The 15,434-nt window shown below is 49.8% G+C and overlaps 1 protein-coding gene across 3 annotated transcripts in view; it reads right to left on the reverse strand.

Annotated features, from left to right (window-relative positions):
* Window positions 1–15,434, reverse strand: part of SMOC2 (SPARC related modular calcium binding 2) — a 153,337-nt gene that overhangs the window by 79,494 nt on the left and 58,409 nt on the right. For all 3 annotated transcript variants that reach the window (XM_088024226.1, XM_028103337.2, XM_028103336.1), the window contains exons 3-5: window positions 13,874–13,980; window positions 12,847–12,946; window positions 1,982–2,029 (exon numbers count right to left, since the gene is read on the reverse strand). In XM_088024226.1, coding sequence (XP_087880352.1) covers window positions 1,982–2,029; window positions 12,847–12,946; window positions 13,874–13,980 — 255 coding nt within the window. The remainder of the gene's footprint in view (window positions 1–1,981; window positions 2,030–12,846; window positions 12,947–13,873; window positions 13,981–15,434) is intronic.

The raw sequence follows: 15,434 nt of genomic DNA on the forward strand, positions 1-15,434 counted from the left end.
ATTGACCATTTTGTAATCTCCTTCCAGAAACGAAAATTAAACGGGGGACATAGCTGCAGTATACTTAACATATTTAGAAGTCCTTTGAAATGACATCAATCAAGCACATTATTAGTGTTGGACATTTTTACTGAGGCCTAGGCAGGTCACCACTGTAGGGCCACCAGCCTGTTCCAAAAACACTGGGTCCGAGCCAACCTAAGAACTCAGCCCAGCTGACTCACGGCGGGTGAGGCTCAGGGCACCGTGGGGAGAATGATGCTGAGGGAGCTGCCACAGGCCTCCGTCACCCCCCAACTCCAGCACCAGGGGCCCTCATGTCTCCTGGCCCAGGCACTACCCCTGCTGTCAGCGTGACGCCCCTCCACCACCGTCCACGCTCGGGGCCTGTGTGTAGTTCTGTCCCAATGTAACAAACGCATCAGCACCTCCTGAACTCAGCCTCAAGAAAATGAAACAAAACGGTGGAGAGCTGTGTGCTTTCCGTTTTCCCTACTAGAGTTTGCAAAGGCCTCGTTTTTATCCATAAGCCATATGTGTGGCTGAATTTCAGGCATTTTTCTCTGTTGTGTGCACGTCTGTAGATCAAGAGGCTTCAGCAAAAGGAATGCATTCCTGCCTTAAATTAATTTCTGTGCCCACATACCAATTCCCTAGGGATTTTTTTTTTTAACTTCTATAGCAGGTTCAGCAATGTGCTGCAAGGCCCTGCATCAGGAAACTGGGTCTGAAGAAGTGTTTCCTTTTGTCAGCTCTGCCCTTGAGCATCTGACTGATGTTTGTAATCATGAATATTGTCCCTTCCTCCTCTTTAGAAAATACTGACATGCCCACCCTGGGACCTTACAGACCCAAATCCAAGCTGTTCATCTAACATTCTTTTGCAAATGTAAACCCTCACTCCAGTCAGCATTCTGACTCTGCCTGTACCTTCTTTCCCCTAGAAATTGGGCTATTTTCCCCAATTATGAGGTTGCTCTACCCTCCATCATACCCGTCCCTATGCCCACACCTTCCATGCCCACCCACCGCCTCCCCTTTCACGAGACTGCTCTGCCCACACTCCCACCGCGCCCCTCACACACCGTCCTCACAGGCTGATGCTGTCCCAGGTGCCTGTCCCCTGTGTTTATCTTCATAACTTAAGGGACTCCACTGTCCTCCGAGGGAGGGACAGCGTTTGCCATAGCCTCAGTGCACGCTTGTGGCAATGGACTTGAGTGAAACTCAGGTCTACTTGGCTTTATATCACTTTCCTTTATTACTGGGTCATATATTATAACCTACATCAGAAAAAATAGAATTGCCTAAAATTTTCATACTAAAAATGTTTTATTTTGTCTTGAAAGCGACTTCTGACTTTAAAGGTTGATATAAGATAAAGGCAGAAAACACATCCCTGGGTCCACAGGACAATGACTGCGGGAAGGGCAAAGAGAAAAGTCGGGGCTCGTGGAAGGTCATGGTGGGTGCACCACCGCCTGCGTGAGATGGCCCAGGTGCTATGGAGTGGTTCCGGAAACGAACGGCTAGCTGCTCTACCTGGTTCTTGTTGGCCCCAGTCCCAGAGCATGTGACTGTCACAGGCGGGAAAGCGTGCCCCTCTTTCTCATGAGGAAGCTTTGAGATGTCTTTCTCCGCGGCCCACAGTGACTGCCATGCTCCACAATTACATGTAGAACCTAACATCACACTGGAGCCCTCCCCCCGGGTACAGACTCCAGGAGGCACCTGCCAGCAACAGGGGGTCCCGGCACAAGCCACGCCTGAGAGGCCCTTACGTGGGGTGCGGGGGTTACCTGCCCAGCACCTGCAGATCCCTGGCCATCCAAAGGGACAAATACATGTGTGTTGAATGAGTAAGTAATTAACTGTGTCAGCTCTCCCTATCACGTAGTCCACATTTAAATTTTAACTTAAGGCATTGATTGAATTAGCTGTTATATATTATCATCATAGAAATTCATTTTAAGATAGTTACCTGTTTTTCCTGTGCCTTCCCGTTGGGGTACCTTTTCATTTATGGAACCTAAAAGGGGAAAATAAGGAATAGATTATTTTTTGGCTCTCAAAGGGTCACCAACAGTTGTTACGCAAATATTGGGTTGCCCTTTGATTAGTTCACAGTGCTTGTCACTTCCTAGTTAAATTACACGAGGCATCTAGTACCCTGAGGTGACAATGTCATCTGCAGTCACAGGCCCCCAACTAGCAAACCGAAGATTAGTTCCTACTTCTGCTAACTGGTTGGCCATGTACATGAGGACACACACACTCTAATATGCAATATATCATAGTTTCTTCACTTGGAAATTGTCCTAACCCCCTTAACATACATTGCCATATTGAGGCAGCAGAATGAATTAGATTTAAAGAGGGAAACATTTTTAAAATAATAAAAAGTTATGCGACCAAAGATAGATAAAACCCTGGTTTGAGCTGGATTTTGTCCTATGGGAAAGAAAACGGAGGAACTGCCTTTTTGTGGAAGAATGCAGGAAAAACATGAAGGATGTCGAAGTAATTCAAGACAGCACGTCTAACACTTATGTTAAACTGAGAGGCTTGCCTTACAAATGTGAGGCGTGAGCTCTCTCTTCCCCATTCGCTCAAAACTGCAACAAGCACTGTTTCCCTCGCCATTATTACACCCACTCGAAGGAATAAAAAACAGAAAATTCTGTTCAGAATGAATTTGGAGTTTACCTGCTGATCGTGTTCAGAATCGCCCATGCAGGATTCACTTAGAATTACCACAGTCTCGTGCTGGGGTGCACTCCTTAGCAAAAGCATCTCATGACACAGAACGTGAAACCCATTAACTTGTTTTATAATTTTGAATGTGACATTGAAATACAAACCAACACTTATGCCAAAGATATAAACTGCATGACATTTAAGAATGTTTATCCTCTCTTTCTTGGAATTGAACAGTAATATAATAGGAAATGCAGCAGCAGTTCATCATAGGAAAGGATCTCACAGGACAGAGAAGTTAACACAACCTTGCGCAGACCATTCATTCTCTCGAAGTACTGGCGGAAATCACGTGAAGGTGACAGGTTCTCACATCTTTTCCCAGATTAAGTCATTACCTCAAGGAACAAAATGCACACAAAATAAACCGTTCCCCAGCAGGGGGTCCACCACGGACTTCCCACCCAGCTCCTCCGGCTGTGAGTCTAAGAATCAACTGAGCGACGCGCATTTGGAAGTTTCAGTCCTCCAGTGGACGGAAAGGTCGTGGTGTGCCCACTTCCCAGCTGTTCCTTCTGCCCCTGCGGGAACGACGCATGGCCTCTGGGCTTCAAAACACAGAATTCTACCTCGGCTAAGAACCCCCTCGCATAGAAAAAGGGCCCCAGTGTGTGGCCTTCTCTTAAAGCTTTTGGGGCCCTACTTTGCTGGCTTTTCCCTTCAAGCCTCTCTCCACAAATCCAGATTTCTTAAAGAGCTTAACTGTCCTTAGTCGTCAGCTTACTGTTATCATGTGTTTCTGCAATGAGTCAAAAAATGTTTTCCATTTTGGAGTGGAAATGATAATATTTCGGTAATATTTCTGACTATTCAGATTTTAATAGTCTGAGATAAATGTAAATATCCTACATAGTCATTCGATGCCCCACACGAGAGCGCCTCTCCGCTAAATGAAAGCAGTATTTTGTAATCAAAGGCTTGAGGACCACAAGCTGTGGATTCACAGGCTGAGCGGCCAAGGCCCCGGGGGCATTCGGACAGTGTCCCCCTGCACCCTCGGGCACGCTTTCTCCCAGAACCACCACCACTGAGCTTGCGCACCAGCCCCCGAAATTCACTTGGTATTTACTCAACCCAGGCCACACAAAAATAATTCCATCTTGTTCTTAATAGTACGAAGTGATTTTAAAGCAGAGTCAAGTGTCCTTGGTAACCTGCGCCATGATTCAAGTATTTTGCAACACAATTTAAAGAAGATCCAGAGGTGCTGCTTATTTTACCTTCCTCTGGACAAAAAGCCTCCCTCAAACCTCACCTCCTTCCCTGTAATGTCCTGTCCCCAGGAATGTAGAAGAAAGCTGAACATCACTCTCCACACAGCAAAACTGCTATGCCAACTAGAATCCACGAACCCAAAACCAGAAAGCAGCTCTTACGCTTTCCTTACAGTTTTCTGAAGGATTTGCTGAAGAATTCTCAAGAATTTGGGACAGGTGAGATTCTAGGATGTAGGTGTGGAAAAGGGCTTCAAAAGGGGGGACCTGGGAGACGGTGAACAGCTTTGTAAGCCACGGGCTGGTTGGCTGCACCTTCGAGACCTGATCACGGCTCATGGACATAAACACCGCTCCTCAGATTCATCTCTCAAAGGACACAGTTGAAGTCCCTCCATTGGTGAGATCTCATCCCATTTAAATGCTATTTTAAGAGGTGGCTTTTTTAGCAATTAGGGTGTGCGTTACCGGTGAAGGCAACCACCAAAACACAATGTGGGGGGATCAACACCTGCGGTTCGCAGGGAAATCATGTGAGCTGTAGTTCCAAGCACCTGGTTCAAATCCAGCTACACTCAGGCATCCCGTCTTGTTGCCGGAACAGCCCTGCCGGAGGGTGCCATGTCCTGCTGAGCGTTGGTCGTCTCAGCAAGCGCCTTCCCCAGCTTTGGGACCAATGAAGGTGTGTGTGGCCCGGGCAGAAGGGAGAGGGTTAATGACGTCACCCGCTGCGGGCGAGCACAGGTCCAACATGCAGAACAGACGGCTCCTTCAGGGCCCAGTTAGACAAGCCACAGTGATTCATCCCTTTCTGGAAACTGCACATTCAAATGCAGATTTACAACACCGCATGGCTTTGCTTCAGAAAAAAAAGAGACACAGAATGGGGGGAAAATAGACAGAGAAACGGAAAGGAAGGGACAGTGGCTCTGTTCCTCCTGCATTTTCTGGACACGCGTCTCTCCGCTGTAACTCTGAGTAACCCGGTCGGTGCGGTGCTCTCTGAAAGCAGTCTCACCGCCCGCTCCAGGCCTTTCCTCCCGCCGTGGGACAGGCCAGCGGGCTTTTCTCAGGCCCTGGCTGGTTGTGTCTGCCCCTCATTCCCTGGTCAGAATAGCCTGCAGTGCCCTGAATGATCCCACAAACACCACAAGGCCTAGCGGTGCAGGGAGAAGGCAGAACCTGCGCCAGAGAACAAATTCACTACGTGCCAGCTCTGTGACCCTGGTCAGGCGGCTTCACCTGCCCCAGCCTCCATTCCCTCATCTGCAAAATGGGCAGTGTCAGGAGTATCTGCTCACTGGTTGAAGGAAAACGGCAGAGAAACCAACAGGTTAAGAGGCACACAATGAACGTTCACCTAAAATACCTCAGGCGCTCCGTCACCCATCTGGGGTATATTCCACCTGTGGCCTCTGTCTTCACATAGGAGTGTTTTATATGCAGAGGCAGTGACAGGGTCTGCTCATGACAGACACCAATGCTGTGTCCACTCAGAGTAAGCGGTCAGGCAGGGCACCAATGAGCCCGGGTGATGACACCCGCTCTCCGTGACCATGTCCACTCATTCATTCAACACATGCTCATTGTGTGTGGCCGACAAACAATGCAAGAGATAAAGCACTAAAAAGTTTCATCTACTTTGGGGAGATAAGTGTGAAATGGAAATTACTGAAATAACGTACACTACTGTCGTGCACACAAGATGGAAACCAATGATGACATCAGAGCACTTGGAAACCTGCCAGCCCCGTACTGCTCTTTGGTCAAAGGCCAGCCCTACAGAGGGTTCCAGGTGTAGTCATGGTTGAGCCAAGGTACACAATGGGAGCTGCCTGTACCCAGTTTTTAATAAATCAGTATGGCACAACTCCTGCCTGGTTACCTCCCAGGGGTCTTGGGACACCCAAACCCATCAACACTGGTGTCAAAGCTGAGAAACGGGAAAGTCCAGAGCACATCATGACCTCCCATAGATCACTCCGTGACTGCGCAAACGCTGTCAGGCACAACAACTGTGTGCTGCCCCAGCCCTCCCACGTTGGACCCAACACTGTGGATGATGTGTGTCCTCTACTCTTGCTCCACAAGACCCATGCTAATGTCCAGCAGGCCCTACGGTCTTCCTTAGGGCAACACAGCAGCTTGCCCTCATGGTCGTGGCTCATCTGATTCAAAACCAGTCAGACTGTGATGCTTACTAGGTATTAGTAGATGGTGCAGAAGCTACTTTAGCGAATCCCAAATGTCTCCCGTATGGAAAGCTAGATACTATATACCTTTTATATAGAGACTATAACAGTGGGAAGTAACACCTCACACTAGCAAAGCAATGGTTTTCTATATGCCGTGACCTTAATGACCATAGATTTCTGTTAAGTGTCTGCAGAATCCTGGCTTTAAAAGATGCACAGAGAGGGGAGCCTGGGTGGCTCAGTTAAGCGTCTCACTCTTGATCTGGGCTCAAGTCATGTTGCTGGACATGGAGCCTGCTTGGGATTCTCTCCCTCTGCCTCTCCTCCCACCCCACGCTCGCGTGCGTGTGTGTGATTGCACATGCATCCACCGTCTGGAAATTTTATCTGGAATTTTATATACCCTGTGTTGGCTATACCAAATTCTTATTTTATCTCATTAGGGATGTAAAATGAATTTCCCAGAACTTCAAAAATTGTCACAGTCGTCCCTGATGATTTCTATTTTCCTCGAGAGCAAATCTCGGTGAGTGACGTCTATACTGCAGCCTGGCAGCCACAGTAACCCCACTCTGGTTCTCACCCCAGTGGCCCACAGGCTCTGTCCTCGGTGCACCTTCTACTCTTGCTAAAGCTGTCTGTTTTTATTCCATTGCCAGTATGCACTGAAATATTTTACTTTACTATCATTTTTCAGGAAGAGAATTGTTAAGCCTAAATGAAAGCCAATTTGAGGGAAAAAAGGGCTCCTTCTGACCGGTAACCCTGCAGTTCACACAAAGCAACTCTGAATTTGCATTTCAATAATTTGTACAAAGAAATGCTCCAGAGACTTGAGAAGCCAGGTGTGGCTGTGTTGTTGATTTCAATACTTGGAAATTCAGTTGTTCTGGGTGTTTCTTTCAAATTCCTCAGCTGCACAGGTTCCTTCACTTAGCGCCAGGGAAATTCATTAGTGAAAAATGAAAAAATAGTTAGCTTCTCTCTATCAAGTGAACATTTTCAGAAATGATTAGGATATTCATACAAACGTGAAGCACCCCCGTTTCGGGGAGAGGCCAGAACTGCCGGCATTGTGGGCAAATTCGAGAATCACAGTTAAACTCATGTAGACGATGTATTGAGAGGCAATCCGATCTAACCCCGAGTCCTCTGTCATTCATGCTGAACCTTCCCAAACCCAACAGAGAAGTTGCTCAGATAAGCAAGCAGCCCCAGGAAAGGACCGCTAACTTGCTCATTCCTGTCCATGGGAATGCAACACCTCCAATAAGCGACACCGAAGGAGAGATAACACTTGACGTTATAAAACTTGCCAGGAAACGAGCAGGGCCGGAGAGCTGGCTTTCTGTCCTGCGCCACGAGAAGGCGCTGGAATGCGCCTAGTGGGGCTGTCAGGTTCAGCAGGACCGCCATCCTGCTCGGGACAACTCTCTCCATAACCGACCCTGGTTTAAGAAGGGGGTGGGGGGGCAGCTCTCAGGCGGGCCTCCGTCACGGATGCGGGACTTCTCCCCTCCTCTGCTCTGTATCTCCACGTCTGTAGCTGACTTCAAACACATACCTCAAGCTGAGCTACATACGAAGATTCTGGGGATATTGTAATACGAAGAATTCTTGCATGTAGGTTCAGCTTACAGTGTCTCAAACTGCTTTGTACTCATGCCAGGAATAAGCTCTTGGCCATGGTGCATAGTTACAGAAGGGAGATGAGATTAAAAACCCTAAAGCTATTTCCAAATAATAGCAAATAGGCGAGCTACAAAATCCTCCCTTGGAGAAAAGGCCTTTGTTTCTGAGTTCTACTCTGCCCCCAGCAATGTTAGTCTTCAAACCTTTAGAAGGAAGAAGAAAAGAAAAAGAAAAAAATCCTTACAGAATAAATATAAATCAGTGGTGTGCAGATGGAGGCATGTTGACCTGGCCCCTGACCAGCACAGGGGATGTGGGGGAAATGTTCAGTGGGCTCCCTATCACTTCCTTCATCCCCAGAGCCATCTCCCATGCAAGAGAAGACCCTGAGCAGAAAGCCATCTGCAGACCCAGGGGTCTAAATCAACGGGGCTTGGTGAGCATATAAATCTCCAAGCCATGAGCAAGAAACACCTGCTTTCAGGCAGGGCAAAGCCTGGACTGCCTTTGGAGGTGGCTCAAAGAGCAGCTTCTTGGTCCTAAATACTTCTCAAGGCAATGTGCTGTTTGCCATGGACATGAGCGCCCTCCAGAAGGGACAAAGCTCCTACCACCCTCCACGCTCACCTTCCGTGCTTGCCTCAGGAGCAAGCACAGCAAGGAGGGAAGCAAGCAGCCACACTGTCAAGAATAAATGTGGGAGCAAAATAGTTCTGCCCCATTTTTATGTCAGGCCAACGTGTCCCTCCTTTTCAGAACTGTCCTCGCCTGTCCACATCCTCAGGCAGCAAGCCAACCTCTCCCAGCCGTGACATGTGTGTCTGCAGGGCCCTCAACAGACTGAGCTCGCCTTGCCTGGCAGATGCTCAATAGATTAGTCAGCAAGGAAAGACGAGTGGATTCCTTGGGAGGAAGCTAATGTTGGATGCTCTCCGTGAGTTGCTAGGTGAACTGGTCACATACGCTATGATTTACTAAAGCAGAATCTCACGACTCGTTAGGGAATCGCCATGTTAGGCCATTCAGTGGTTGGAAAGCGTGTGTCAGCAGGGGTCTCGGGAGGGCAGGATCCGCCACCCCCAAACTTGCCTCTCCACGGAAGCCTCTGCCTCTCCCCGCCTGAGTGCCACTCACTCCATGGCCATGGCTGGAAAGACAAGGCTGATGACTCACTAGCTGTGAAAGTCTGAGCAGAGCACTCAGCCCAAGGGACCGTCCTTGATCAGCGCAGATTAAAACCAGTGGTGGGTTTTCAGAAGCACGGAGGAGCTAATGTGCTGGGTGGGGAGCAGCACGTAGCTTCTTGTCCTCTAAGTACCTTGCCGGGGCCGGACAAAACCTCCATGTGCTCGTGGATCTCACACCTGGAGCTCTACATATTCTAAGTAAGGAGTTCACGGCCCATGAATTTACATTATTGGATTTGGCAGAAAATGTGAGCTATGGAGACAAAAAGAGTTTTAAGCCCTAGCTCTGTTCCTTACAAGCACGGAGGCCTTGGGCAGAGTCCCCACCCGTTAACTGCAAGGTAATAGCACTTCCTATCCGGGCGACGTGACACCTGAGGGCTGGCGGGTCCCCTCGTGCGTGGGCAGGGGCGGTGGCACTGGCAGGGGACAGCAAGCCACCACCCCCGCTCCTCCAGAACATGGCCAACGGCAGACGGGAACACCGGTCACCCCCAAATCCTCACCTAGGCCTCCTCCACCCTGTCCCTCCCATGAAGCCACAGCGCGTCCTTTCTTCTCTGTCCCTTTCCCTCCATCCAAACCTTCAGGTTGATGTATAACTTTGGGAAGGATTCAAGTCAGCGTGCTACTTCCTCCAGGGACATCTGCATTTTTAACTCTTTAACTCTCTTTAAATCTGTGGACTTCTGCACTCCTACCCATAGACATGCATAGACATGCACTCCACCCATAAACTATTGTCAAAGATCCAGAGAAGAAGCTTCCAGGGCAGGAGTCACCATGCGCCAACCCCTCTCCAGTCAAAATGCTCCCTTCCCACCTGCAACCGCTGACCTGATCCTACCAGAACCCCTTCCTCACTGTCTTTGTGGCTCTGGACGTTCCGTGCCTGTCTCCTGCTGCAAATATGAGTGCACGTCCCCGGAGCCACGCCACATCCCGTCACCTACGCGTGGGGGGCAAGCGGATTCTGCACCCGCAGCGCCCCCAGCGGGGGAGGGTCTGTGCATCCGTGTCCTCACCAGCACATCACACATCACTTTTTCATTGCTGCTAATCAGGGTCGGGGGTTGTGTGGAGGGGAAATCTCACTGCAAAGGTAATTTGCATTTCCCTGGTACTAATGAGCCTACACACTCTCTCCTGTGTTCACGGGTCATTAGGTTTTCCTCCTTTATAAAACTCTGTCCAGGAGTTTTGACCATTTTTCTGCTAGAGTGTCTCATCTCATTGTCCTTATCAATTAGTAGGAATTTGGGTATTTTGTATTAATGGCTTAAGAATACATAATTATGGAATAAAGGAATACTTCCCCTTTTGAAGGGCCTTCTGGGAGAAGCAAGAAGGTGGAGGATTTGGGGGCAGGAGATCGGACACCTCGCTAACATGTGGATGTCTGCTTTCCTCCCCATGGCTTGCCTCACCGTGTGTTTGCACATGTTCATAATAAACACACACGTGCATGTTCTAAGTGATATTTATAGCCACATTTTAAATCTCTTGTCACATTTTTATAGCATGTATTTATAGGGTAAGCTTGGTGTGAACTCCAGGGCAAAAGATAATTGTTGAACCCCGAGGCTTACCTGATTTTAATAAATCGGATGAAAACCACTCCCATCGTTTACAGCGAGTGGATAATGTGCACTAGCCATAGGACGCACCCTCTCATTTACCAGTGAAGAGACGAGGATGTACCTAGAGAACAAGTGCCTGGCTCTTTGCAGATGAAAAATGTGACCCTCTGTTGTGACGTCAGCATCACGATCCCATGTAGAGTCATGCCCTATCGCCCTGCTTTGCTCTGTTATTTGTGAGGCTCTGTCAACGTCTGGGAAGAAGTTAAAGTATATTATGCAAAAGTTTGGCATAAAGTGTTCTTGCGTGTGTGTGTGTGTGTGAGAGAGAGAGAGAGAGAGAGAGAGAGAGACTGTGTGTGGGTGTGTGTGTGACTGAGCACTATGAGTTTGTGTGTGCATCATGCACGCATGTGTGAGCGTACTCGTCCCGAAACTCCCCGGCCTCAGACATTCTCAACAATTCCCCAAACTCTGCAGAGTTTCTGAGCACAGGCACCTGCTCTCCTACACCCACATTCCTGCAGAATAAAAGCATGATGCAGTGGGGGGTTAGGAGAATTTTCCATAGTGCACTGGAAGTTACAGAGCGTGCCCATAGTATGAGCAGCTGAGAGGTGACCCAGCCCCGAACTGCAGCCCAGAACTGAAAAGAGATGCTCACTTGCAGACAGCAAGTCTGAGAGCAGAGCCCCCAACCTTCACCACAAGTCTGACCTGACCTACTGAGCCTTGCCCACAGTCCCCACAGAAGAAATACCAGACTTTTAAGCACACTGTTTTCCATAATCCATCACGTGGACCAGAAAGTCCACATGGACTGAAGCATTTCTATATAGTCAAATTATAATTTCTATAATTATAATTTCTAGTACCTGGTTGAAAAAAAAATGTGTAAGTGGACAGTACAGTGGTTTGATTCCAAAAACAAAGTACTATTTGGAGAATGTAAGAAATTCAGCCAATTTTGTACATGGCTTTCCAATAAAGATCTTTCAGACACAACTTAATTTTCTAACAGTATCACTAAAATCACAGAAATGGGCATCCCCCCGGCTTTCTCCTTCATAAAATAAAGCTGGGTGCCTAGTGGTGCCACACACCCGAAATAAAATGCGTATATGACAGTATCTGCCAGAGTGGGGGACACACAGAGAGGCAAACTGTGTGTGTTCATTTTCCTCTTTCTTTCATTTACTCAACGAGTTCATAAAAGAATTATTAGGTGCAAATGTTAGCTCACTAAAAATATTTGTCAGCAATTTTTAGCTCTTGGATAACCAAAGAGTTTTTTTTAAAACAAATATATTTTAATTTCACATGATGCACACCCCGTGGCTTTTAAGTGATGACCAGTCACTGGAAATATTAGGTTTCATGTTACTGTTAATTACAGATGTCATCATGCTGAAACAGTTATGAGTTCTGCCCTGTGCCTTGGCTCCTGGTGTAAACGTCTGAATCATGGACAGAATTCCTAATTACAAGATGTCTGACCTTTAAAAAAAAATAAGTCTAAAAGTAAATCCTAAATGCAAATGTTTCAACATTTTACATGAAAGATCAGGAACATGCTTTGTGCTTCATTATCACCATAGCTGTTTCGACAGTTTAACTCAAGTCCAATCTAGGAACCTTGATGCAAAGATCATGAATCCCTTCAGAGACGGTCTGATAATCCCCCCACCCCCCAGCCCCGCCAATTAATCACGACTCAAGCTGTAAAACATTCTCCAGGAAAGATGACCAGAATCATTTATATCATTTTTGGTAAAATGTTAAAGGAAAACAGACTATTTCATAGGTTGTACTCCTGGCGGTAACGCCTTCGCGTATCAGGCCCTCTTAGGAGTAATAACACAAATAAACCATCTGGAAACGGACTTACAGAGAATGATCCTATTCTTCTTTGCAAACATATACATATAAAACCAGAACTTTTCTTTTTCTTTCTTTCTTTTTTTTTTTTTTTTTGTGCCAAAGAAAACATGTGGTGGTTTCCACTGCTGACTACAGTCCTTGTGGTCATTCCTAAAAAACTCAGAATTCTGAATCAAAGAACCTATCAGAGTTCAGACAAGATCTGCCACTGGTAAAACTGTCTTAGAAACAGTTTTCACCATATTTTAGGCTTTGTCCCGCAACAGAAACCCAGTTCCTGTGACTCCTCACAACCACCTACACTGGATTTCTTTGGAATTGTGTGCAGACACAGGCGGGTGACCCGAATGACAGGGGACAGGGCTCCGTAGAAGGCTCGGCCGCACCCTCGCGGACCTACCCGGGCACCGGGGCGTCTTGTGGGCCACAGCCGTGCCGCTGATGGGCCTCCCGTTGGGCGTGACGCACCAGCAGTATCCGGTGTAGCTGTGACACTGCACCTGGGGACGGCGGGACAGGGGGGGTCAGCACCGCTAGGACGCGCGCCTCTCCCCTCGCGGCGTCTGCTCGGCGAGGGACGGGCTGGCCCTGCACCCTGGGGCGTCAGCAAGCGCGCCACGGTGACCGCGGCCTGGGGCGGCTGCTCAGCTGTGGGGGACGCCTGTCCGTCCGAGCTGCAGCCACACCGCATGTCACCGCTGAGCAGCTGGGCCCCAGGGCGTCCAGGGACACGCTCAGCTGCTCCCCGCGGCACCGCGGCAGACGTGAGGAGAGGGGACGGCATCCCTCCTGCTCTGCCCCCACCCCAGGGTCTCCCTGGCATCCTTACCCCTCCCCGGGGTCTCTCAGGCATCCCTCTGCCCCCCAGGGTGTCCCCGGCATCCCTCCCACCCCTCCCCGGGGTCTCTCAGGCATCCCTCTGCCCCCCAGGGTGTCCCCGGCATCCCTCCCACCCCCCCCGGGGTCTCTCAGGCATCCCTCCCGCCCCCTGGGGTCTCCCCGGGCATCCCTCCCACCCCCCAGGGGTATCCCTGGCATCCCCATCCCCCACCCCGTCTCTCAGGCATCCCTTCGCCCCCAGGGTATCCCCAGCATCCTTCCAGCAGGGGCTCCACCCTCAGAATTAAACTGAGACTGGATCCTCAGAGATGAGCTGGGTGCACAGGGGCTGATCCACCTCACGGAGGGAGCTGTGCCAGACCAGCACACAGTGAGTGACACAGGTGGACAGCATGGCCCCAACAGAGACACCTGCACCCAGAAAGGCGTGAGTGAATTGGCTCGCACAACTGTCCATGAAAGTCAGCCCTGTCATTCACTCACTTCCAACATGGGCAGTGAGTTGTCCCCCTGGAGCCCCGGGCCCTCCTTCCCACAGCCCCCGCCCCTGCTGCTCAGGTGCAGAAGCTGCAGGGCAAGCTGGTCACCTGGCTGTAGGTGCCGTCATCGTTGCATTCCGGGATGAACACCTGCTGCAACTCCTTGCGGGCCTGCTCCTGGGTGTACTTCCTCTCGGCCACACACCTGGACACATCTGCAGGAAGGAGCCAAGCAGAAGAGCAGAGGTGTCACACAACCGGGAGATGCAGATGCATGAGTCACCGCGGCCGGTGGGGGGCAGGGCGGAGGGTCCCCCGAGGAAGGACCACAGGCCTGCACAGTAAGAAGAGCGGGGTGTTCTCTGCTCTTCATGAGCAGACACTGAGGCTCAGAGATGGCCGCCCTGCTTAATCCCGTAAAGGTGGACTTTGCTGCCTGAAGGCGAAGACGTCCCCCTGTGGTCCAGCCAGCTGCAGACAGGCGTCTGTGGGTCCGAGGAGGTGTGTGAGCACACCAGCTCCAGGACACACTGCGCCAGGTCTAGAAGCCCCGCTAAGACCAGACCCGACACCGTGGCCCTCAGCCGCGAGGTCTGAAGACCGCCTCGGCCAGGAAAGGACAGTGGCCCTCCCGTCTGTCATGCTGCCCCAGGGTCTCAAAGCCATACTGAGGTCCTGCCCCCCCAAAACTGCAAGGGGAAAATCTGACAGTAAGTCAGATAAAAAGTCAAACATCCTTAGCCCTCCCTCCACTCTGTCCCATATTTTCAGGCTTTTGTGTTAACATCACTATAACATAATTCAATAAAAAGTGCCACATTCCTCCTGCTCCTCAAGGAGTGATCACCTGGGTCCCAATAAGTTCACAAAAAAGGGAGAGCCTAAACACATTGGAGTGTGTCTACTCTCTCTCTGGACTCCGGGAGTTTGGAGAGAGACCCTCAAACCAAACACAGAGACGTGTGTGCGCGAGGGACTCGCCAGCCTCGGATTGAGTCCCCTCTGTCATCCCCACAGCCTGCAGCAGCCTGTGTCCAACCTCTGGGACCAGAAGGTGTCATAATTCCTGCTGAGAGCACCCTTTGTCCAGTGACGGCGCCGAGGTGTGAGTCCCCAGCACACCGGCACAGAGGATGTAGCAGAGCACACCCACATGCGTCGTCCACGGCCACGCGCCCCAGGACGCCTCCACAAGCTCATGTTCCCTTCCTCGGCTGCCATACGATGTCTCTCATCGGAGCTTTCAGACTTGAAAAGAATAGCTTTCCCAGTTTTTCTAAAGTGTTTCCAGATTTAAATAACAAGTTGTCGAGATCTTAAAGGCCCTCTGGACGCTGAGAGATACTTCTTCAAACGTGTCCACTGGCCAAGATCTTTAGATGGTGACTTTTGATTGCCTGGTAGTTGAAACTGCTGGGTCGGACAGCATGCTATCTGGGCACCCACTCCAGGGACCTGGGCCACAGCCACAGCTCCAGCGGCATCCGTGTGCTGAATATAGACTCTGCCGCTGAACAGACTCGTCCTGGGCTTCGGTGGGACCCTGGGTTGCAGGCTGTTCCGCACACTGCAGAAAACAGCCTTTCATCCAGGCGCAGTGCTCAGGCCCTCATCTACGGTTTGGCCTGGACAGCCAGCACTTGGCAACATGTGGTTTTAGTGCACTCTG

The sequence above is a fragment of the Eumetopias jubatus genome, unplaced genomic scaffold (assembly GCF_037043125.1).
Source record: "Eumetopias jubatus isolate StellerSeaLion01/CBP00866 unplaced genomic scaffold, mEumJub1_p1.0 scaffold_6, whole genome shotgun sequence".
In the NCBI taxonomy this organism is placed as follows: Eukaryota; Metazoa; Chordata; class Mammalia; order Carnivora; family Otariidae; genus Eumetopias; species Eumetopias jubatus.